Source organism: Dermacentor silvarum, chromosome 1, assembly GCF_013339745.2.
Source record: "Dermacentor silvarum isolate Dsil-2018 chromosome 1, BIME_Dsil_1.4, whole genome shotgun sequence".
In the NCBI taxonomy this organism is placed as follows: Eukaryota; Metazoa; Arthropoda; class Arachnida; order Ixodida; family Ixodidae; genus Dermacentor; species Dermacentor silvarum.
In genome coordinates this window covers 73,488,230-73,511,924 of record NC_051154.1, presented here as the reverse complement: position 1 = coordinate 73,511,924, position 23,695 = coordinate 73,488,230, and the positions used below count along the sequence as shown (strand labels likewise).

The following is a 23,695-nucleotide window of genomic DNA, read 5'->3' as shown; positions in this document are numbered from 1 at the left end:
CGAGGACTCAAATTATAAATATGCTACTATTATTATAATTACTTTAATAATTATAAATATTATTAAACTATTTTGTTGTTTCTTGGCTTTACTCAGATAACTTCCACTTGCGACCTATTGGGACCATTTGGCGTTTAGTTCCAATTCCAATACAAATTCTAACAGTATATATGCATGCATAACCTTAGTCTGCTATACTCACCTTACCGGGATAAAAATCTATCTGTAATTCGCCAATACATACTAGTCTATCAGCAAGCACTATCACACTACAAATAAACAATTTTACTACGGCTGATATAATGAACTCCTATCAGACTAATAAATGTATCATACATCGAATACAAAAATTTATTACACTACAGCAAATCTGTATTTTCGCCGGGGAGTGCGCTTGGTTCATGCATATCACGCCGTGAACGCTACGGCCGCCTTCCGTTTTTGCCGGCTGTTCCTCGCGCGCGTCGATCGTTTTCTCAAGTGCTTCGCCTTGCTTTCGGCTCTGCTGCCTGTCGCCCAGACAACCATAGGCTGAGCTACCGCTGGCAAAAATGCAGCTTGTCACAACTAGGCCAGCGTCTTCGATCGCTACCGCCATGGGCCGGGACCTGTATATATCGGCCAGTCACAATTAAATTAAGCAATTATTGTGCATCGGTGGATTAATTATCATGAATAATCCACACATATCTTGCCAAACTTCCGTGCATGTGAAGATCACGATTGCGCACGTTCCTGTCGTAGAGCGGCCGGGACACAACGCGCTCGACAATGGGAAGCTGCGCATATTTGGAGCACGAGTTGGAACACATGACTTACATGCATAGCCCACATGACAGGCGTGTAGGTCGTATGGTATCGCCCTGTAGATAAGCCTAGCTGTTGCAAGCCTGACCGCGCAGAAAATCTAGCTCCTAGGCCATCAGCGTTTTGCCGTTGTGTGCTTCCCGATAACGTGTGGTCCAAAAGCCCTGAATACAATTATTAACGATAGATTTCCATTGAATCAGCGGCGTGTTTGACGCTACATGTGTAGAAATGTGCGCGTGCATATACAGGGTGTTTCATTTTAGCTGCACCAAATTTTTAAAAATTGCCTGTGTCAGATAGCACAATTATAATCCTTGATCAAAACTACTCGATGAGGCGGCCATTACTTCCACGAGAAATCAAAACGTCGAATTGAATAATTAACATAATTACGCTAATTATCATTTAATGAATTATTTTACCGCACATCTTTCAATCTACGAGTTATAGCCGCTGAGTTCGCACGCGTATCCACTTAGAACGAATTCTCAGGACTGAACCAGTTTCTAGATATTAATTTTCAAAGTGTCCGACGAAATGCATGGGCGTTCCAGTTAACTTTATCCTTCAATGCATAAAACAGCGTTTTCCTCAAAAAGTTAACTGGAACGCCCATGCATTTCGTCGGACACTTTGAAAATTAATATATATATATATATATATATATATATATATATATATATATATATATATAGAAACTGGTTCAGTCCTGAGAATTCGTTCCAAGTGGATACGTATCGCCTTGCGAACTCAGTGGATATAAAATTCGTAGATTGAAAGATGTGCCGTACAATAATTAATTAAAAGATTAATTAGCGTAATTATGCTAATTATTCAATTAGGCGTTTTGATTTCTCGTGGAAGTAATGGCCGCCTCATCGAGTAGTTTAGATCAAGGATTATAATTGTGCTATCTGCCACAGGCAATTGATAAAAAAAAATTGGTGCAGCTAAAGTGAAACACCCTGTATATTATACGAATGTTTTACGGAATCTCTGGATTGCACTGTCAAATACAAGACTCTGATGAGAGCTCTGATTATCGCGTTTAATTGATTTATCATTGCCGACTACGCGCAGTGAACAATCCCGGACAGTCGACGATACCGCTGTAGTACAATATTGGGACTCGCGAAAGAGGAGTTGAAACTGGTCGGAATATATATCGTAATCGATGGATTTAACGTATGTAGCCCATACAAATCATGCACGCGGTTTTATATGCTTTCCTCGCCGCAGTTACGTTGAGAAATGCAGGGCGAGCAGCTCAAAAGAAGGAAAGCAGCAGAGCTCTCACGCAAAAACGCCGTACCCTGCGAAGATAAAACGGCCGGCGCTTGTCACGGCAGCCACAGCTCGCGGCGCTTTGCGGCATGAGCTGTTATTGCAGCACTTGTTTTGAATCCTTAGCGCAGCAGTGAAAGGCCGCCTGGAAGGAATGTGTGTTATTGAGCCACAGGGGCGATGGAAATAGCTCGAGCCATGGCAGTGGCTGCGGTGATGAAACGCCGCAAGCCCGTTCACGTGCACAGTTGGCAGAGCACAATTGCCCCTTCGTGTGCGTCGGGCTTCCATGGGTGATGAGCGAGTTCAGATATTTGACTTTTCATTCCCCCCCCCCCCCCTTTTTTTTTTTTTGCGGTAAATGAAGGTTCTAGACTTCGAAACCCTAGAAAAAATGGCTGCGGCTTAGCTCTGCAGCTAACCCTGGATATGCAAAGCGAAAGCTTGGTTTAGGGCTTTAGGCTGGTTAAGTCTTTGTTTCACTTGGTTATATATCCTTTGATTTAGCATACACTCATTGTTAAGCCAGGTATAAATTATAAGCCGACAAGTCCAAGCGTTTTGCGAGCCGAACGGCTCGCTCTTCCTCAGTCGCGCGCTTGGCATTCCGGACCCTCTCCGGGGATGGATGGATGGATGTAAAACTTTATGAACGTCCTGAGGTACGCGACTCAGCGCGCAGCGGGCCGCTCCCACGTTGGGACAGTTAGGCTGAAGTCCCTATATAAGAAAAGTACCGCCATCTACTCTTTCCTCCGCCGCCTCCTCTCCTAAAGCGCTTGCTTTTTTTTCTTCTTTACTTTTTTGCTTGCGAAAGCCAAGTCGACGGTGGCGCACCTAGAAAGTCCACGTTGAAGCTTTCAGGCCGGGCGCGCGCCGCCGCCGCCGGCGACTGCGGCTGCGAAGAGGACTTTCAACATGGCTCTGAGGCGGAAAAAAAAAAAATAAAATAAAGTGAAAAGCGGCGCGCTATCATCGTCCAATCAGAGATACAGGAGAGAGAGAGAGAGAGAAGCGGCGTTTATCAATGCAATGCCTCCGGCATTGATCAAAGGATGGCTGTACTTTTCTTATATAGGAAGTCTAGCCATGCCCGACTATGTGCCCGACCGCCGCATCGTGGGCCCTCTGGACAGCGTATGAGCTCGCCGGGAGATATCCGCGGGGTGGTCAGACGCCGCTTGCCGACGACGGCTCAAAGCCTCCCGCGCAACGCTCAGAGAACACGGCCCGGCCTCGCCCTCATCCTGCTCCCGCGTTCGATATAGCGTGAGAGCCCTCACACTAGAATCGGCACGTCGACGACGAGCCCTTTCCCGAGCGCGTTCGCATTGGCGTTGTTCAGACGCGTTAGGACACGTTGTCAGTTGCACATGAATGGCTCATACCCCCTTAAGCAATGACTCATACCCCCGTAAACGCGTGCTCCCCATTACGACGACAGAAGAGAAATGAAATTCTACGCTGTAATTGTTAGCGGCAACGCAGCCAGCTGTGGAAGTAGACGACGACGAACGCAGGAGCAGGATGAAAGCGAGCGCGGCGCTGCTCTTTGCTTGGCCATAACCTCCTCGATGGCCTGGCGCGCGGCGAGTCACGTGGTCAGGCGGCGACCCAGCTGCGGAGAGCGCATGCGCCAAGCCGGCGGCGGTGGCTAGCGCACGCGGCGAGTCACGTGATGCGTTGCCAAGGTTACGGCGCAGCTGCGGTCAAATGAAGGTCAAATTGCTGGCGATGGCGAAACTCGGCTCGACTAGGTTATGGCGTTTTTCACTGGTCGATCTGGAGCAGTTTTTTTTTTATTTTTTAACACGAAAGTGTTTTATGCCGGGGTCCACCAAGACTTCACTGACGTATTTCCGTCACGGAAATACGTCATACGGAAATACGGAATGACGTTCTTACAATGTACACGAACATAATACAAAGAAAGAAACCAGAAGAAAAAGTTCCACAAACATGCAAAATTTGGAAATCGAACCCACGTCCTCTCGGTCCGCGACGATAGATCGCCGAGCGTTTAACCCATTGCGCCACAAACGCATTTGCAGAGAGTTACACAGACGCGCCTTATATATCTAACACTCCTCCGTGTACCCGCGCTCTTGCTCGGGGCGGTGCCGCCGCCTACGAGCAGAAAAGAGAAGTACTGCATTATGACACTAACGCGCACCGACAGTGAACGCTTCGGTGGTCTCAGCACTACGACGCCTCGATGCCAGCATTCGAAGGGACGCTGGCATCAAGAAGCACTACCAACGCCACCTAGGTGGCGTTCACCGTACTCAGCACAGCGGAGCGTGGCCTCCGAAATTAGCTCTGAAAATATTTCTGAAGTTGATCGCGGAGGCTGCAATTACGACGCGCTGTACGCGCTGATTTGACTCGGTGACGATTCAGTTACGTGCTTTGTCTTGCGCGTTGTATTAGTGTGTCAGTTACGTGCTTCGTCTTTCGCGTTGTGCTAGCGTGTGCAGCGTAGTGCAGCTTCCATATGCACGACGGTTGCTCATGGTCATCGACGTTGGTAGTCGTGATGGAGGAGACGTGCCACCAGGCGTCAGCGTGGGTGCATCAACGCCTAAGGGCGCTTTAGCCACAAAACACCAATAGACATTATATATCAATGTCCAATAAACATTACACTACTTCTGTGAAGACACGTTTCACTTTCGTGTTCTATACCGATTCCTATATAAGAGGGATCAACCACATTTTTTTTCTGTTTTTTTGCTCCGCAGCGGCGAATCCAAATTTCACTGGTCGAGCTGGAGCGGGTTCGCGCTTTCCACTGGTCAAATCAACTCGCTCCGCGCCGGATCGATCTCACTTGCTGCGCTGCCGAGGCGCGGATTCAGGCGGAAATAGGACGAGAAGCATACGTCACTTCCACTCGTTGGGGGAAACCAACTTCCTAGAAAGCTGTCTAGGAGGTGCTGGGGGAAACACACAGAGCGGAAGTCGATTTTTGTGACGTATGCGCACAGACTTCCGGTACGATTCAGCGCGGAGCATTTTCGCTCTCCGCTGGCAAATTAGGATTCGTAAAATTCGAGCGCTCGCTCCAGGATTTCGGCGGCCGCTCCAGATCGACCAGTGAAAAACACCATTAGTAAAGCTCTCGCTTTAAAGAATGGTGGAATAAGCCTCAGCACCATAAATAATATACTTGTAATTGTTGTAAGCAAACGGATCAACATTTACGCTTGAAGCATTGCACAGATGACTCTCCCTATGCTTGCACCAGGCACCGTAGCATCAACTGTCTCAAAATTTGCTTTCTTGGAATTGTGGTTGCGATTCCATCTGCAACACCACACAAGTCTGCCAGCCCTTTTTTTTTTATGTTATGCTTGTGTGAACGTGCGTGCCTGGAAGCAGCTGGCATTATTGGCTTTGGAAACAGCTTTAGAATCATTGGCTCTTTCACTTGCCGCTCTAACTCATGTCTTGTACTGTAATATGCAAGTTCATTTATTAGCATAATTACTATTATATCTCTTGAAAAATTATACCTTCACTGCAAAATGCAAGGGTTCTTTTTGTTCTGTTATGTAGCGTATCCTTCAGAAGATCTTTGCCAAAGTTATCTTTTCTTTTACAGTAACTATATGTTTCAGGTAATGTAATGCTCCCATTATAAGATATTGTACCATTTGTTAAAACATTTCTCCACTACTATTTTTAGGACATCAGCTATTCTCATTCTTGGCATGCAAAGTTGAAATATCAGGTAGCTTTGTACACCCCAGCTATGTAAACAAATGAAAAAATTCAGTGCAATAACCAACTTAAAAGAGGTTTACCTTGTGGTGGTGAATACATTTTTCTATTCCTTCAGTCTGGAAACAATTTCTGATGCAAAGTAATTAAGTGAAAAGTAACTCAAATGGCATGCAGTAAGTAAAACTTGCTTCTAAGGAACGGCAGGATGTATGAAATTATGTTTGATAGAATCAGGCAATCGCAATGTATTCAAATGCACGCTGCATTTTTTAATATATCGTACGTCATACGGTACATGCTAGCATGCTGAGCTGTGCTGTTACTTGTCTCCATTGACGCACTGGCTCCAATTAATAATCTATGTACAGTCGCAGGCAAAAGTTTGGAGACCATGGCATCAGCAAAAAATTTAAACATATTCAAGCACAGCTCTGCGGCCTCGAATTGGCTTAATACGTTGTATTTGTCAAACACGTGCACGTAGGCGTGCACTCTTGATTTCAGCCGAAATGCCCAGGCTGCGCAGAAAAAAAATAATATCGTGGCACCTTTGGTCCACAAACTTTTGCTCGCGACTGTAAATTCAGGCAGGTGCGGAGGCATGTATATTGAAACAGAAATTGATAACCTACTAAACTGTTCATTCTGTGTTGAAGCAACCTTATTCACCAAAGTTAAGCAGTGAGTGACGCAGGTTATGTAGACTTACGTTAATTAGATTCCAGTTAATTCGATTTTGGTTAGTTCGATCCCGACCGAAAGTCCCAGCCGGTGTCCATGCATTTCTATGGGCCCAAACATTCGTTATTTATATCCTGAAATTGGCCATCACCGGATAATTCAAAGTTGATCATGAACACACTTGACCCCTATGGTGACCCCTATAGTGACCCCTTTAGTGGCAGCATGTCTCTGCGTAGCTTAGTGGACAATGAATACGTTGAACGCACGTCATCTTTTTACCTGCGCTAGGAAGATTTTCAAGCAATAACGGGCAACTCACAATGTCTGGTTACAGTATTTACCAGATTCTAACACGTGGCTCTTTTGAAATTGTCTGCGCTGTGCAATCGAATGCGCAACCAAAACCGCATTTGCGGGGTTCCTATGCTTTACCGCATATAACAGATCTGTATTGTGGCGAATCTGACTTTAGGTAACCCCCCGCCATTGTGCAACACATATATTAGACCCTTGCCAATTTTTCTTGCTAAAAAGTCGGGTGCGCGTTAAATTTCTACATTGTTTAAGAGCTTTAATGTCATTTCTGCGTTAGTTTTCTACTTCGGACACATGGAAAGCAGGTGTGCGTTTGATTCGGAAGCGTGTTAAAATTGGGCAAATGCTGCCAAATGAATCAGCAGTGTATTTTGGCGTTTTTTCTTCATCTTGTTTAATTCGACGCGCCGGATAATATGGTCAGTTTTGTCAGTCCCGTCAGCGTGGAATTAACAGAAGTCGACTGAAGTAGCAAAATTTCTGAAATAGTGAAAACCTATGTTCCCTTCACACGTGAATTATGATGGACTGTCTATAAATGTGTGAAATTTACAGAACTTTCTTCCACAGCTTTTGACACTCTATTGCAAGAACGACAAGGTGGTAGGATGTTTCTTTGGGTATTTTCTAGTGAGTTATCATAATTAGAGAGTAATTACATATCTCTTTATTGTACAGTCAGACATGTTGTGTCTTTACATAAAAATAATTGAATTACAGGCTTGAAGCACATGCACAATTTAATTATTGGCTGCATGCATTTGGAGTAAAGAAAAAATATGCTTTCGACATTGCTGCTAAAACGCGGCACATCGAACGTCCCGTCAAACATGGTAGTGCCTTTGGTAAATTGGTCATCTACAGCAATACGCAGCACTTTGAAGTGAAATGAAAACACATTCTAGTATGCAGGTGGTTCAATTCAACCAAAGCTCAGAGTCCGTTGCTTTTTCTTCGCGTCCATATTACCACGCCTAAAGGGGATATTGGTCCAACTGGTTCAGTATAACAGGGTTCTTTTGGTATATTCAGTAGCAGGAGTCCAGATGAGATAATTTGCCCACCACACTGTGTGATGTCCACTGAAAGTTTGGATTAAATATTTCACATTGCTTTTTCTTTGTGCAGGTAGGCCTTTGAAAAGTCATCAAAAAACATTGTGCATCGTGAGTCATGTTGAGCGGCATTGCTAGCTATTTTCTCAATGCCCCACCTACTCCAACGCCTGAAGATGATGTTAATTACCGAACCATGGAGGCTGAAGATGACTGGTTGCTTGTGGATGTCACAGGTAAGGCTAATCTCCATGATAGAAGCGTGTGTTATGTTGTGAAGTGTTTGTTACGTTAGGAAACAGACTGCAGTAAAATAAGTTTCAGCTTATATCTTACAAAAGAAACTGTGGTTGGCAAGAAAGAAAGCAGTCTCAACAACTGCTCAACAAGCCTCACCAACCCTAGAACATTGTCAGCAGCACCTAAACGATATGATAGTGTACATTCAGAACTGCATAATATGAAGTATATTGCAGATTAGTAAAGATGACATGAAATAGCTTGCATAACAAAGGCGTAATAAGCATAAACAATTACAATGATACAAATAACAAACATCCGATTTGGTAGTGTAGTTATGGTGACAATCATAATTTGTATCATGCAACTCGTATGTGCATACATAAATACCACAGTGGAATTAAATGTGCATTTTCAAGTGTGGTCAAGATGAAAAATGTATTACACACGACTATGATACAACGTACTATGACAAATTCATTGTTAACATCTACAAAAAAAGTAAAAGTAAAGGAGAGTAATATACAGTACAAGCTTTTTTTAGTCCTAGAAATGTGTTGTGCAGGGTAGCAAAAGGTGTTGAGTTTAATTTTTCATACAGTGCATTATCAAGAGATTTAGGCAGAATATACTTGAGCATCTGAGAACCGTAATGTGTTCTGCACATAGGCAAACATATAGGTAGATGCTTCTATGTCACTTTTGATAGGGTGTTTAGTGGAATAATAGCTTCAGTAGTTGCAGTCTGTTTCCAGGTGGAATGAAACGGAGTGCAGCTATTGAAACATGATAGTGTGCCAGTGTGAGGCCTTAGTGTACAGCTTGTGCTGTGAATTAGAATTTTAAGCAAAGTCTCATTCATGGCTCTTTTAAGGTGCCGCATATGTGTGATTGTGATTCTGCTAATCTTATGTTTTTCACTATCCCCTTAGACACGTAGGGTTTGATCACTGCGGTGGTAAATGCAGGTAATCTCAAATGCTTGGATTGTTGCATTTCACTTGTCAATGACCGCACATCTTTAGTCTGGAAAACATTATTTTGAAAACAACTAAACTCACATTGTTCATTTTACTTGTCTGGATAACAGCCTTGCTTTACAGTACAAGTGGCACATAGCATTATGAACATATTGTTTGCCATTGCTTGTGCTAGCAGCATAGTTTTCCTTATGAAGGCATATATTATTTTGTTGACACTGGTGCAGATGGGGACAGTCCACAGCTGGAAGTACCATGTGAGCGACCATGCAGTCTTCCCACCACCTTGCACGTGGCTGTGGTGGACTCCTCTCAGGAGGCCACACCACCATCAAGTCCCTGTCCCATGGACGGAAGCTGGTAAGGAGCTCTGCCTTAACTTACAGCTTGAAATCAAGACATAAAGGGGCCATGACACGGTCATCTGACTTTTCTCAGTTTATCACTGTAACTGTGAGTAGAGGGGTCAGCATGGTTATCTATACACAAAAAACTGGGCTCTCAGTGCACATTTTAACTAGAAATTTCAATTTGAAATCACTGCCTCTAATCTTCTATTACTGACAAGGACTGCCATCTTGGCATGAATTATGTGACATCAGGAAGTGTGAGGTCACCGCTGTGTCGACTGCTTCGAAACAGTCTGAAATTTTATCGGTCGTCTTGCACTGCACGCTCTGGCCCCCAATGGTGCTGCAAGGGCGTCACCATTAAATTGCGCCCTCCATTATTTCATTTGCTTAATGAAAGTAGCACAAAACAGAGAACGGCCTGCAGAAACTATCTTGGGTTGACCACTGAGACGCACATGCATAAACGAAACAATGCATGGCTACCATGATCTATTTCCAGCTCCTGCAATTGCTTCCGGCACCTGTAGTACAAAAAAGAATGTCCTTTGAGATTGGCTTCCGTTACTCCGAGGGAGCCATAGCTGAGGGTGTGAGTCATTTTGTCATGAATTAGCGTTGCCAGACTTTGCCAGACTGCCGTAAAATTCAACTGTGATAATAAAAAATATAAATACACATTTTTTTACCACACTAAATGCACTCAAATTTTGTCAGCTTGCTGTGGAACGTGTACGGTTCAACATGCAATGCATAATTCAAACTTGAAGCTTGCTGTGGAATGTGTACGGTTTAACATGTAATGCATAATTCAAGCTCGAAAATATGGTGTCATGGCCTCTTTAAGCAGGCAGTCTGCAAGAGCAGGGACAAAGTTGAAATCATTGGCAACATTCAGGAGCAGAGATATTAAACTCCGTAATACTCTTGGCAAGGTAAGGCACATAAAAACCAGGAAAGCAAGTGGAGTACAACTTTTGAAGTTGAGACATAAGTATCCCCCTCAGCCTATCCGTGCTCATAAGGAACTCTCTAGTCGAGGTCAGCACAATATGTGTGGGCACGTGCAGGTATGTGACACCTCCGCCGTGCTTTGTGGCACGGCGGCCGGTGCACTTGGAGACGTCCCCTCTGGAGAACCTGCTCATTGAGCACCCGAGCATGAGTGTGTATGGACCACCGTGTCTGCGGGGTGCACCACTGACTCCCCCGCCTTCCCCACCACCCAGCACTGCAGTCCCGGCCAGCCGCGCCCTGCCTGGTCCCAGGCCGGCCGCACTGGCTGCCAGAGCGGGTGAGTGCCAGTTGCTTGCTTTCTTAAGCCTGCATCACTCACATTATAGCTATGCATCATTATTATAGCTGTCCGTTAAGAAAGCCTGGTCCGTAATTATGGACTGCTGAGAGTTCATACTTGGCAGTAAGAAGTGTAGGATACGCATTATCTGTTCACTTTAGTAACCTTTTTCTTTTAATATGATTGTATTGCATGCATCACTCGTAAGTAATTAAACAGAAAAAGGACATGACATCTGAGCTGCTTTCTTGTGTCAGCTTGATTGCAGTGCAAGTCATGTTTTGTGCAACACAAAAACTGCTGTCATGTTTGAAGCTTAAGTGCACATGCATTCAGCAGAATGACGGTTTGATTCCAAATGTCTTTCTGTGTGGATTATTTATAGATGTGTGACATATATGCATGCTTGCATGAAATTATTTGCATAGTTTAGTACATTAATTTGTTACAGTTGAACTACCGCTATGCATGCACTGTTTGTTCTTTGCATTTCGCATCAAATTCACACATGCTACGCAAATTTTATAGTAAAAATGCCTATATTGCACAACATAGAAATATGCTCATTTCATTTAGTATAACATTTTGTGAGAAATTAGGCAGTAGAGTAGAAGCTGTTGAGGAATCAGTGCCATGTGGAAGCTGTGTGGCCATATGAAAGGGGACATGACCTACAAAACTTTATTAATTAAATAAAGGAAGATTGTGTGTCAAATAAAATAATGTGTATATAGATTCACAATTTAAGATGTCACTACTGAAGGTGGCAGAAGTTCGCAAATCATTGAAGCAGACATCTAGATATTGAATGTAAGGACAACAAGTGTAGATTGCTTGCAGACAATTCTGAGGTCATTTTCTTACATTGTTACACAAGCACTTTTATTGAACCACATCATTGAAGTTCAGTGAAGTGTTAAGGTATTTTTCCGTATGTGTTAAGTCCTTTGAAATAAAATGGTACGTCTGTAGCCATGGGGTATGCTCTGTAGTGAGTACTGAGATTTTTTTCGCCTGACATCAGATATCATTAAAGTGATGCAGTTTGTTGGTTTTGGTCTTTAGGAAACTTCTAAGCATGTGAAAAAGAGAAGTGAATACTTGGCTGTACAAAATCCCCTGTCTATTTGTTATACTTCGCTAAACATTACTAAATTAGCTATGAGCGTGAAGTATTGGGAAAATGGATGGGCTCAATTTTTAGTAACAACCATTTGAAGACTATGAAACTAAGGAAAGCATAGGAAAAATTACCTTTTTTAATGATTCAACTATGGAATTAATTATGGATGATTGTTTACTTTGCAATAAAATGAAGGGAAAGGGAAATAAAAGTGGAAGTAAAGACAACATGCCACTGGAGGGAACACAACCCAGAACCTCTTGATGCATGTGGATGTGCTCTAGCAATTAAGCCATGGGGACAGCTGTTGCCCCAACTGCTTTCTTCGACATTATGTATACATGTATTTATGATCTATCTCTGGGAGTGTAAGCCAGCACCACTCACAGTCATGGTGGAAGAAGTGGAACATTCATTGAACTGCAGACGTTATGTAGTATCGGATCTTAAGAGCAGGCAAGTGGCCAATAAACCCTTGTATGCTACCCCAAGGCATCAAGGCTGCCAGAGTCAAAATCGTTGCTGTGTCTTCTCATGTGTGTAAGGGGGGAGTGGGGAGATGTGTGCGCGCTAGGAGGGGGGGGGGGGTAGGTGTAAGGGGGCAGGTTATTTAGTACATACATCTCTTCTACTTGGGCTGCGGCGGCTGAGCGCGGCCGCCCATGCCCTATCTTGGAGGTGGTCTGAAAAGGCTGGGCGACCCGGGATAGCTGATGGCTTCGTGTGCTTTGTGTTCTCACACGCCTAGTTCACATAGAAGTGAGGTAGCATGAAGGGGAATTTGCTCGGCGCTGCTGCCGCTCTTCATCACACCAGCGAATGTCCGCAGTCATCGATTGAGATGTGTTTGTGTTTGCCTGTGCATGAGTGACGGCATGCTTGTTAATTTATTTAGTAAGCAAATGTTTACAGCAGTTTATGCAGCAGGTAAAACTACTAACCTTATTTCATATAGCTGTTTAATAATTTGCTATGGCAATCAATGCTTCGCCTCTCAGGCGAAACTGTTTTTTGTTATTATTATTGACTGCAGAATTATGAATGAGAGTTGACTTGGCGATAAAATTCATTTTATTAATAAACAAAAAGAGGAACAAAAGTGGATGAAAAAGTAACTTGTTGCCAGTGGGAACCAAACTGACAACCTATACCACTATGGCTGTGAGTGGCACTGGTCAACACTCCCAAAGCTAGATTATAAATATGTGTACTACATAACTTATATCCATGAAGGTGGTCAACTAAACGGCCATCATTGTAGCTCAGTTGGTAGGGCACTGCATGTGCCATGTAGAGGTACATGCAAGTTCGATTCCCACAGGCACGGCCGCTGGATAAAAAAAAAAGGTGCGGCCTGCTGCGTCGGGCGCGCTGCTATGGGAGCGAACGTGACGGCCGTAGTTGCATTGTCGGCCGCTTGGCTGTGCCGAACGGCACTACCTGAGCGGGATGGAACGCTTCGGCTTGCACGCGTGACGGCGTTCCAAGCGCATTCCTGACGCATTTGCTATGCCAATGCCAGATAACAGACCCCGGCGTGTGGTGCTGCAGCGGATCACACCGTTTTTGATGCATGCGGCCAACAAGTTGCCTTTCTCCCACCTTCATATCAGTTTTCCGTAATCAAGAATATAAAGAGCACAGTATTGGGCAAGCTGGTTAAGATTTATGGTTGGGGGCTGTGCAAGGGCCGAAGGCAAATAAAGCACTGTGCTTGTCGTCTTTGGCCCTTGTGCTGCCACCAACCATGAAGAATATAAAGTTGAGTGCAAAGTAAACCTCGTCCATAATTAATTCAATAGCTTAATAATTAGAAAGGAAATTTTCCAATGCTTTCTTTGGGTTTGTTGTTTGTTGGCTTCACATGGTAAATTAGATATGGCGTTCTTTAAGAGCAGTAGCATGAAAAAAAGAAGAGGTTAGTTTATCTGGTGTTTCCAAAGTTTAGCTTGCTCTCTGGGATCCATAGTGTGTGCTAAGGTTAGCTTTAGAGGCAGATAGTGCATGCTGGCATGAAAAAAGTTGAGAAAAACACTCCCACTCCTTTGCAATATGTTTAACCATGTTTCGTAATCTGAGATGGACATATTAAGAGCATGACAGGTAGACCATATAATGGAGCAATTTTTTATCCTTTTGTCAAGTTGGCTTTTGTTATGTGTGCGAAACATTTTTAGAAAAATAATTTGTGTGCTAGGGTGTTTATATTGCGCTTTGTATTTATTTCAAAGCGTGGCAGTACATACTGGTTGTATCACTAACTCTCTCCTATCATAAAAAATGGGGGATTCGAGACAAAAATACATTTTGCACTGCTCAAGATTTATAGCAGTGGCAGACATCAGGTAAATTTGTTTAAATAACTAAGGTTCACTAACTAATTTTTTTAAGCTGGTGAGTGCTCGAGGTGTGTCTTCTTAGCAGAAATCCAGAGACTAGCACCAATTTCGACATATTTGCCCTCAAACTTGCAGTAAAATGCCATTGGTGTTCAAATTATTTTTCTTGAAAGCTATTCTTATGTATTGCACGAAAAAGCAATGTTGTACATCAATGTGTTCTGTGGTAGATTTTGGAAGAAAATTCTGTAAACTGGTGCTAGTCGCACAATCCTTAATAAGTAGACATAAAATTCAGCACTGATCAGCTTCAGTTCTGTAATGTGAAAATGCTTCTAAAACGAATTATATTAAATGTTAAATAGCACACTTTGTTAATTTAGGACCTTATTGACAATTATCTCACAATTTCTGATTTCTGCTACTGCTAATCATTGTTGGTTCAACGGGCTCAACTACTCAACTGGAAGAAGTGCATTGACTGCTCCCAAGCTCTGTGATGTCTCGTGCTAGGATTTATTATGTAGGAATATTATGTATTATGTAGGCTGATTGAGAAGTTCCCACTGCTTCTGTGTTTCTGAGCTATAAATGAGCAGTGCACACAAATAAATGTTTCCCACACATATTCATCTGAAGCATTGTTCTGCTGTAGTGCCGTCCACTAGTAACATTCAATAATCATATTGATGCCTATTAGTACCCATCCACTGCATCATATATGGAAGGTCTATAAAATTAGGCCAGATGAAACAACATGCAGCGATAACCACTAAATGTTTTGTTTCGTCGTCGCTATTGCTATAAGTGGACCACACTGTATGGAGTGAAATACCTTTAATTGAATGTCTCGTAAAGAAAGTTCACAGTTTAATGAACAACTCGGAAATCTTCATGTCACTAGCAAGCCCATATGTTTGGTTTTCACTTGAATGAACATTCACATGAGTTAACAGCTTCTTAAGGGCCTGTGTGTTTGCCTGTATGTAAGAGCTTAGCTGAGATTAAGCAAAATAAGCTGTCATTGTTTTCTTATTAATATAACTATGACATTGTAACTATGACTGATATAACTATGACTTGTCATAAATAATAACTTTTTACTGTTCACAAGTATTGCAACTGCTAGGTTTGAGGCAAAATCATCATTTTGGGTGGCCAATATTCACACCCGTGGCAGACTTCAAAATTTGTGCAATTGTTTAATTGCACTGTTTTCACAACTTGCATAGTGCACCCCCTGCACTCGTAACAAAACACTGCATCATATACTGGAAGCTCAAAGATACACCAGAAGTTATAGTTGTAATACAGTTAAACCTGCTTATAACGAACCTCCATATAACGAATTCCTGGATATAACAAAGTTTTTCTATTCCCCGCTGTTACTCTATAGAATCACATGTATTTGAGACCTCTAGGTAACGAAGTGGCAGTGGGAGACCCCCTCAAAATAAAAAATTTTCCCCGCCGACAACCTAGAGATTTCGCCCCAAATTTTGTCATTTTTGCGTGAGCAGCAACCGGAAGCACCTTCTCCGCCCCGACAAAATGCGAAGCGACGACGTCGCGCTTAACGCGCTCGAATTCACAGCGACTGCGAGGCGAGAGCGAGTGCCCGTGTGCGTGCGTGCGAGCGTGCGCGAGGCGGGCCTGCATCTCTTGACCCGGCGATTTTGCTGCCGTGGGCATGACCTTTCCCTCTCCCTTCATTCAAACCTGATCCCGCCGCTTGCTGCAGCTAGCCTAGCCCGCCAAGCCGGCACTCTTCTTTTCCTGTTGATGTTGCCGAAGGAAAAAAAAAACATTTTTTTTCAATGTGCTGGCAGTGCTACTCTTTGGTTACTGCGCAATTCTCTGCGCTTCACTTCACTAACCTGACACTAGGTGACACTATACAACGCTACGACGCCATCGTGTCGCTCGCTCTTCGTTTCCGACGCCTCGTGCTTGTGCGAAACGACACGCGTCCACGCATCCAGTGCCTGGTGTGACATTCCAAGAATGACTGCTTTGACGAAAACTGAAAATGGGTGCGCGTTACAATCGAGGGCGCATTAGAATTGAGTAAATATGGTAAGCGTTTCTTTTTCAAATTTTCGTGCCGAACCTGCATATCACGAAATCCTTTTTATAACGAAGTTTTTGGGGAATTTGTTAATTTCGTTATATCCAGGTTTAACTGTATATGAAGAATTTATTTCGTCGATGGCATCACAGATTAAAAACCGCTTCGCCATGAAACATGTGTAGTGGAAGATTTTAAGACCAGACTACTTATGATAGTTTCTGGAGCGTTACTTGCTAAATATGAAGCATAGTACAGTATCGGTTTTAAAATATCTGTCCCTAAACTTGTGGTAAGATACATTAGTGCTCTGCCTTATTTTACCAGAAAGCTTCCTAATGTGCATTACGAGAGAAAACTATTCTGGACACCAATGCATCTTGTGATGGACTTTTTGAACTTATCTTGAAACTAGTGGTGACAGTCTCAGGATCCCAGTAAACAGACATGCTTTGATGACTGACCATCTTCAAATTTCACAGAACATATGCCATTAACCAATTAGTGAGAAAGTAATCAGTCAAGTTGGTGATTATAACACAAATTGTGACATCTGCCAATGGTATAAGTTTTGTCCAGCAAAAATTGACATTTTGTCTTGGATACCTTAGTTTTGATAATGGAAGATGGGTCACTGAAACACCTTGTATAATATACCCCCCTGATTGCTTAAAAGCAGTCGTTTTCAAAGTTGGTTTCTGGGGCTGTGGCTGTGCTGGTGGCATTTTTGGAATCTGTGAGTGCCCCCCAGACAAGTGTGCAAGATCCCTTATTGCTGCATTGCTGCCTCTATATTTCCTTAGGGCAGTCAAAATTAAGCTGTTTCTTCTTCTTTTTTTGCTATAACAAATATCTGTGAGCAGGGAATCTCCCGTGCCCATACAAAAAATAAGTGTTCGAACTGGTTGGAAGAACAGCAAAAAACTTACGACTGGTTGCAAGTTGGGGCCATGCAAGTACTCTCTACTTAGAGAATCCCTCGCCAGGTTTGGGCATCGAAAACAGGCGCTTGCGATGCATACGTCACATGGCGATTATTGTGTCTGCAAACTATTACACCAATGTACTCTGTGAAAACAGCTGAGAATTCAAACAAAAGCCTGCACGCTCTTCTTAAAAGAGCCACTCTGGCTGCAAGTGAGGTGACATCACATGCATGGGGCTTCTGTGTCACACTGCTGCAGCACACAAATGGATGTGGGAACACTTGGGGATTCCTGTGAAGGTGCAGAGTGTGTAATCTGGAAATGCCACAGAGCAAGAAGGAGGTGGGTCTTGTGGTCAAGACAATAGAAGAATAGGGAGGGTAGCTCATCTCCTCACACCACTGCTTTATGACATTTTATTTACTTCTATCTCTGGTACTGCTAAATGCTTTTTAAAAATTTTTGTGACTGAGTGCTCCCTGAGTGACCCTTTACAACGCCTAGTGTAAGATTTTTGATGGGGGCCTGGAGAAGGACCCCTAAAGTAAACCATATGCACTCATCACACTGATACGAGTGCTGCTTTCAGCCACCATTCCTGTGCAGTAAAGTGTGAACATCATCAAAGAGACTGCATATGCATAGCCAGGAGTATTTCAGAGTTTAATTAAAGCTGGTAACACCTTCCTGAGGCCAAAAAGTTACAAAACCCCTCCTGAAGGGGCTTTCTATAAGCTATGTGTCTTTGAGCTGCTGGATGTATGGTGTCGGGAAGAGGCTTTTCAAGGGTACATGTGGCAATTGTCCAGGTTGGCTGGAACAGCTACGGCCAAGTCAGCGTAGCCAGGTGCAGCGAGAACAGCGCCAGTTGGGTCGAGGCCAACTGGAGCGGCAGAATCGCACAGTGCAGACTGGCAACCGACACCCCAAACGCCGCGATCGCACTGCTGCACGCCGCTCAGGAGCCAACAACAATCGCAAGTGCTAACTTGCCATCACTGCAAAGAGACAATAACTTTGGCACTTGTGCGACCGGAGGAAGAAAACAAGAGGACAAATGTGATGGGGATTACTGGGGCATACGAAATCTACTGTTACGACACTGGCCTGCTTAAAGGAAAAGAGCCAGTGGAGGGTTGTGGCTGGAAGCAGGATCTGTGCATTACACAGGCTGTGTGCACATAGTGCTGTTTCAAATCTGTATCATGTGGGTGACATTAATGAACTTCATAGTGAGCAAATGGTGGATTGATTGGTCAGTGCAGAAAAGGAAGCTCATTTTTGCAAAGTTAAAGGAAAGTATGTGTGACCGAAATATGTACTCAGAAAAGCAGCACAGCATTTGTCAGAACTGTCAATGACCAGTTTCATAAATGGGAGATATCGGAAAAGCTGCATAACTAAATTTTTGTCTTTGGAACTGCTGTCTCATGGAAATGGAAATTTTATTGGCATTAATGCAGTGTGCCTCCCATAGTTGAAACAGATCAGCACCATACCACTGCAAGATGTAATGTTAATCCCTGCATTGCAAACAAGGTGTGCACTGCATTTTTCTACAATAAAGAAGATGAATTGTTAGTTTATGCACGTGTAACTTAGCCATTATGTTAGTAAGCAACAGCTTATTTGGTCATTTTTTTTTTCCTGAGAAAATAGTTTGCCACCTGTATTGGGGGGCACCATACTTTCCCTCATTCTCTTCGCAGCTCACAACAGAATTTCTTGCCTAGAAACAGGAACTGTTGGACTAGGCTGCTCTGTCTTCTCTAGTTCACTAAACCTCACTTGTGTACAATGCCAAACACACAGTGCATACAGAGCACTTGTCCACTTAATACCGAGCAACACAATTACTAGAATTGTCACGTATAAAACTAATTTAGTGACTTTCACTCACTTGCAAAAAAAAAAAAATCTCTAAAGTAGAACAATTTACTACAGCAACAGTTAGGCATTGCCTTATGCCTGAAGTGGATCTAAAGTGTGATACTTTATGCTGTTTTAACGGGAGATATGCATCAAATTTTTCCCCCTATTGTAAAGCTAGGGTTATAAACCTTAAGCACTGATAGACGTTTGCTTTCTCTTTCCATTTGTCATTTGTTTTCGTGTAGTTTCTGCTTTTCTTGTTTCTAGTGTCATACAGTGTTGAAAGACTGACTTTTTTTGCACACTTTTTTTTATAGTATTCTTTTGCATTGATTTTTCATTTTATTTTATTGCTGTAGAGTGCAGTTGAGCAAAAATTTTGTCCACAAACTTGTTTTTTTAAAGTAGATAATTCTGAGCACTTGAATTCCAGAGTCCTTCCGTAGAAAACAATTTTTTTTTTTTCTGGTGACATTATGCATTAGAAACAGAAGATGTTATGCATTAGAAACACTAATACATCAATTTACATACACTGGGACACAAAGCTTCCTTATAATATGGCAATTGTACTTGTGAAAAGAACCGTGCACATAATTTTAGAGCCAATGTGTAGTGCAAAATGAGAAAGCTGCACTTTAATGTGATGTAGGAACACTGAAATTATGCTGAAGGATACACATTTCTTGCTGTTTTTATCAAATTTTGCTATGATTTAATGTCTAAAAGGAGGGTGTCCGAGCACAACTTAATTCAAGCAAAAAAGAAAAAAAAAGAACCTGAAAATACATTGTTATTTAGACAGCTACAGTCTTTTGACTAGCGCCTCCCCTTATTTAATTTGCCTTCAAGCAATCTTGCTGATGCTTAATCTGTAAGAGTATTGTATGCAGCTGCCACCAATACATTAAAGCAGAGATTTCAGCAGGTACCCCCTTCCTTATTTTTCCTACCTTGTTCTCTTCTCCTTGGTCTGTTTGAATATTGACCTCATGCACAGAAGAAACCTTTATGCTGCTTACTAAGAGGACTGCTAACAAATTAGCCATTCTGGCATTTCAAAAAGTAATCGGAGCTAATGTGCGTATGTTGAAGAGACATTCTTGAACTGTTCTTAATGCACCACTCTAGTGCAACAATTCCAAACCAATATAAAGCCTCTGTGAGGCAGTGTCTCAAACATTGGATGTGGAGAGACAAGAATGTGTACATATATAAATACCCAGCAAAACTGCTAATCTCACTGTACATAATAACAAGCTTTTTATTAAGCCTTGAAGCAAAGCAGAGTGATATTGAGTTCTGCCATTGTTGCAATTTTTTCCACCTGCTATACTGTTAGGAGCATTTATGGTGACTGGGTCACCTGGGCTGCTACAAAGATGGAAAAAAAAAAAAAAAAGAAATATCATTAAAGCACCAAGTCATCTGAAAGCTGTGAAGAGCACATTGAGAGCCACTTTGCTCTCTTCTTGCAGGTATGAAGCTGAGGTGTATACCCATGACTTGTTACTCTTTGCACCCAGATTTGCCTTGTCTTCTGATTTAACTGAGCTTTTAAGTTCCCATTCATTGCACTCAGCCTGTTTAGTGTATAAAGTTAAATAAAAGCCCAAGTGCATGAGTTCCCCCTCCCCTCCCCCCACTTACCTACCCACAGAAAAGAGAACTCAAAGAGGTACAAAAAAAGTGTAAAAGATTAAACATAAAAAAAAAATAATAACAATAACAATAAAAGCTTGGTAGTGCATGCTGGTATGTTGAACTGCAAGAGAAAAAAAAATAACTTGATGTTTTAGCTTTGTAACCTTGTGCACGTAGGTCGCAAGAAATGCATAGCTGTAAAACAAAAAAAAAGTTATAAAAGCTTGAAAATGCATGGCAAAAGAAAAAAAAAAAACAAAAAAAAAAAGAAATAAAAGAAAAATAAGGCATTAAAGTTTATCAGTGTGAAGTAACTTTCAGATGGCTTTTTCCCCCCTAATATATATAGATATATATATATATATACATATTATACATAGTGTCTTAGCTGCAGGCTAACTATTGTGGATGTGTGTAGTATGTGTAAATAACCACATGAAACTCTTTGTATAAATGTGTGTGTATGCATGCACAAGTGTATGCCAGCTATGATGACTGCTTCAGAAATGCCTTTACACTGCCATCACATATGATAACAAAACAGGGCACCAATGGTTTGCAATGCACAGCAGAGGTAAAGGCTGGCAGCACCAGAGTTTTTTTGTCCCAGTAAGAGCAGCACACTCTCTGAAATCGCACCATTCTCCTTGCAAGCAATTAATGCTGTTCACAAAGTTGGGCACCTTAACAACTTTTCGCATCGATATCACTTTGATAGGTGCTGTGGCCAAATTATGCTCATCAACCAAGCTGTTTGAGTGCAGTGTACTAAACCTGTGTTTTTTTTTTTTTTCATTTTACTAGCCTCGCTGACAATGTGGCTAGAGCTTACCAACTTGTGAATAGTTGCTGCACATACTTGCTACAGTGCAGCTTCATGACCTCTAACCTGCATTTCTTGTAATAAATGCATAAATCTAGTTGCTCAATAAACTTGCAGCCTTTTTGTGAGCAGTACTTAATTTATGGAGTAAAGTAATTGGTTGAACAAACAGGCCGTTCTGCATTGCTTTGAGTTTGGAAGTCCTCTTCCCCTACCACGAGCAGTCAAGCAGTCACATGGTTTTGTTGTTGTGCTATAAGCCACAGCACCTTTGGCACCTTCCTCACGAATCCGTCCCTGTTATGCAGAGCTTGCGCAAACATGCGGAAAAACACATTTTTAATAGTCCACTTTTGCTTTCTAGCTATTGTAACTGTTCTCATGATAGGCCAGTACAATTCTCACCTGAATGTGGCCTCTGCTAATAAATAAAAGCAGTCAGTCGTACCTTAAACACTGGCATTGCATAGGCCTGTGCAGTGCTGAAAAGTGGGCTGCTAGCACTTGCAGTTGGCCGGATGGCAGTGCAAATGACATCCCACCTCCTGCATGCTTGCCTCTGTGTCGACCTCTCAATAGGCACGTAGAGTTATGGCCCTAAGCATGGTATATTTTTACCTCCATACTATAAGGCCGTGAAAATGATTTTGCATAATAATTATTTAGCCGTGACAGATTGCAAAACTTCTTTATGCTATTAAGCTATGTCCTAGTTATTATACTATTAAATCTCTCCTAAAAGAGAAACGTGTGTATCCAGCCTTAAGAAAAGCCATACAAATCTAGGAATGTCTCTCTTATGTGTCTTCCAGTTTTTCTAATTTGGCAGTGGCTTTGAATGCATTACAAGAAGTAAGGCCTCACACCAAGGCACCTGGGATTTAATAAATGTTATACAGACACCTCTAGGGACAGAATTATCAGCATGGTTATTTAATGCAACACGGGGTGGTCTGGCTGCCCTAATATGCTACATTTTTAGTAGCTTTTATACCTCACACAGATAATTTGCTTCTTGGGTTTGCATATTTTGGCCTACAAAAACAATGCAAAGCAGTTTACCTATACCATTGATCTAATGTGTTTAATATAAGTGCCAGGCCTGCAGGTTTTTCTTTTGACATACTTGTTATCAGGCACACAACTTATACTGAAAGCCCAATACACATGTTTCAAATACATTAATATTATGTAGAAGTATGTTGGGATTGGACAGCTAATGTGCTTGGAGTCATATTAAGGTTGTATTGATATTGTTTTTTTTTTTTTCGTCTGGGTTCCTGCCACACAGTGCATATAGGATAAGAACTGCTACACACCTCTTCCTCTTCCATAACTCAGTCTAAAAATTCAGCTTCTCTGCACTGCAGTCTTTCCATCACAGTAGTGACAAAGCCCATCCCTTTAGCCAAGGGTCAAGTGGAGCTCCAGTAGCCAGTGCAACACCCTTGTTGCAAGTGATGTCATTGTTATGCTGGTCTTAAAAATGTGATGCTGCCACGGTAAAAGAAAAATGTAGAGAAGCTGACATCTGAATTATGGAAGAGACATACTATATTCAAACTAGTGATCCAACTATGATCGTAGTCCAAACTGCCCCCCCCCCCCCCCTTAAAAAAAAAAATATAGTCACGAACAACTGCCAGCTGCCGGAGGATGGATAGGCGGGCGAATTTGTATCACTTCATTTTGCTTGCTGTCCCAAGTCAATCTATGCAGTGAAATATATCTCTTGGAACTTTATTCTCTTTGGACTCCCGCGCACACGGGTCTCGAGGGCAACGAAGCAGCTGACGCCGCTGCCCGCGCGCTTACTCTCCGGGCATCGCCCTCACCTCCCCTCGATGCGGACTCCGAACCCAATCCGGCTTTTACCTTTAAGGAAATCACCCAACATTACCAATTCGGCCACGCAATCTTTCCTAAGCCCTGTAAGGGCCTCACGAAGGCGGAGGAGCGTTTTCTCCTTCGCCTCTATACTAAAACACTGCTGTGCCCGGCAGTCCTAAAACATTTCGACCCTGCTTGCACAGGGGAGTGTCCACACTGTGGGGAAAAGTCTTCGGACATTTTCCACATGGTGTGGGCATGCCAATCCACCCCGCACCTTCCCCCTATACCCAACCCTATCCGGGAGGACTGGGAGGCGGCCCTGCTCG

At 42.7% G+C, this 23,695-nt stretch overlaps 1 protein-coding gene across 4 annotated transcripts in view; it reads left to right on the top strand.

Moving 5' to 3' along the window:
- Window positions 1–19,819, top strand: part of LOC119465958 (tumor protein p53-inducible nuclear protein 2) — a 33,287-nt gene extending 13,468 nt beyond the window's left edge. For 2 of the 4 annotated variants that reach the window (XM_037726450.2, XM_037726441.2), the window contains exons 2-5: window positions 7,948–8,110; window positions 9,322–9,454; window positions 10,515–10,738; window positions 18,007–19,819. In XM_037726450.2, coding sequence (XP_037582378.1) covers window positions 7,993–8,110; window positions 9,322–9,454; window positions 10,515–10,738; window positions 18,007–18,185 — 654 coding nt within the window. In that variant the 5' untranslated portion in view covers window positions 7,948–7,992 and the 3' untranslated portion in view covers window positions 18,186–19,819. The remainder of the gene's footprint in view (window positions 1–7,947; window positions 8,111–9,321; window positions 9,455–10,514; window positions 10,739–18,006) is intronic. The other 2 variants (XM_037726455.2, XM_049669648.1) reach the window with 2 other exon arrangements.
- Window positions 19,820–23,695: the final 3,876 nt, after the last annotated feature.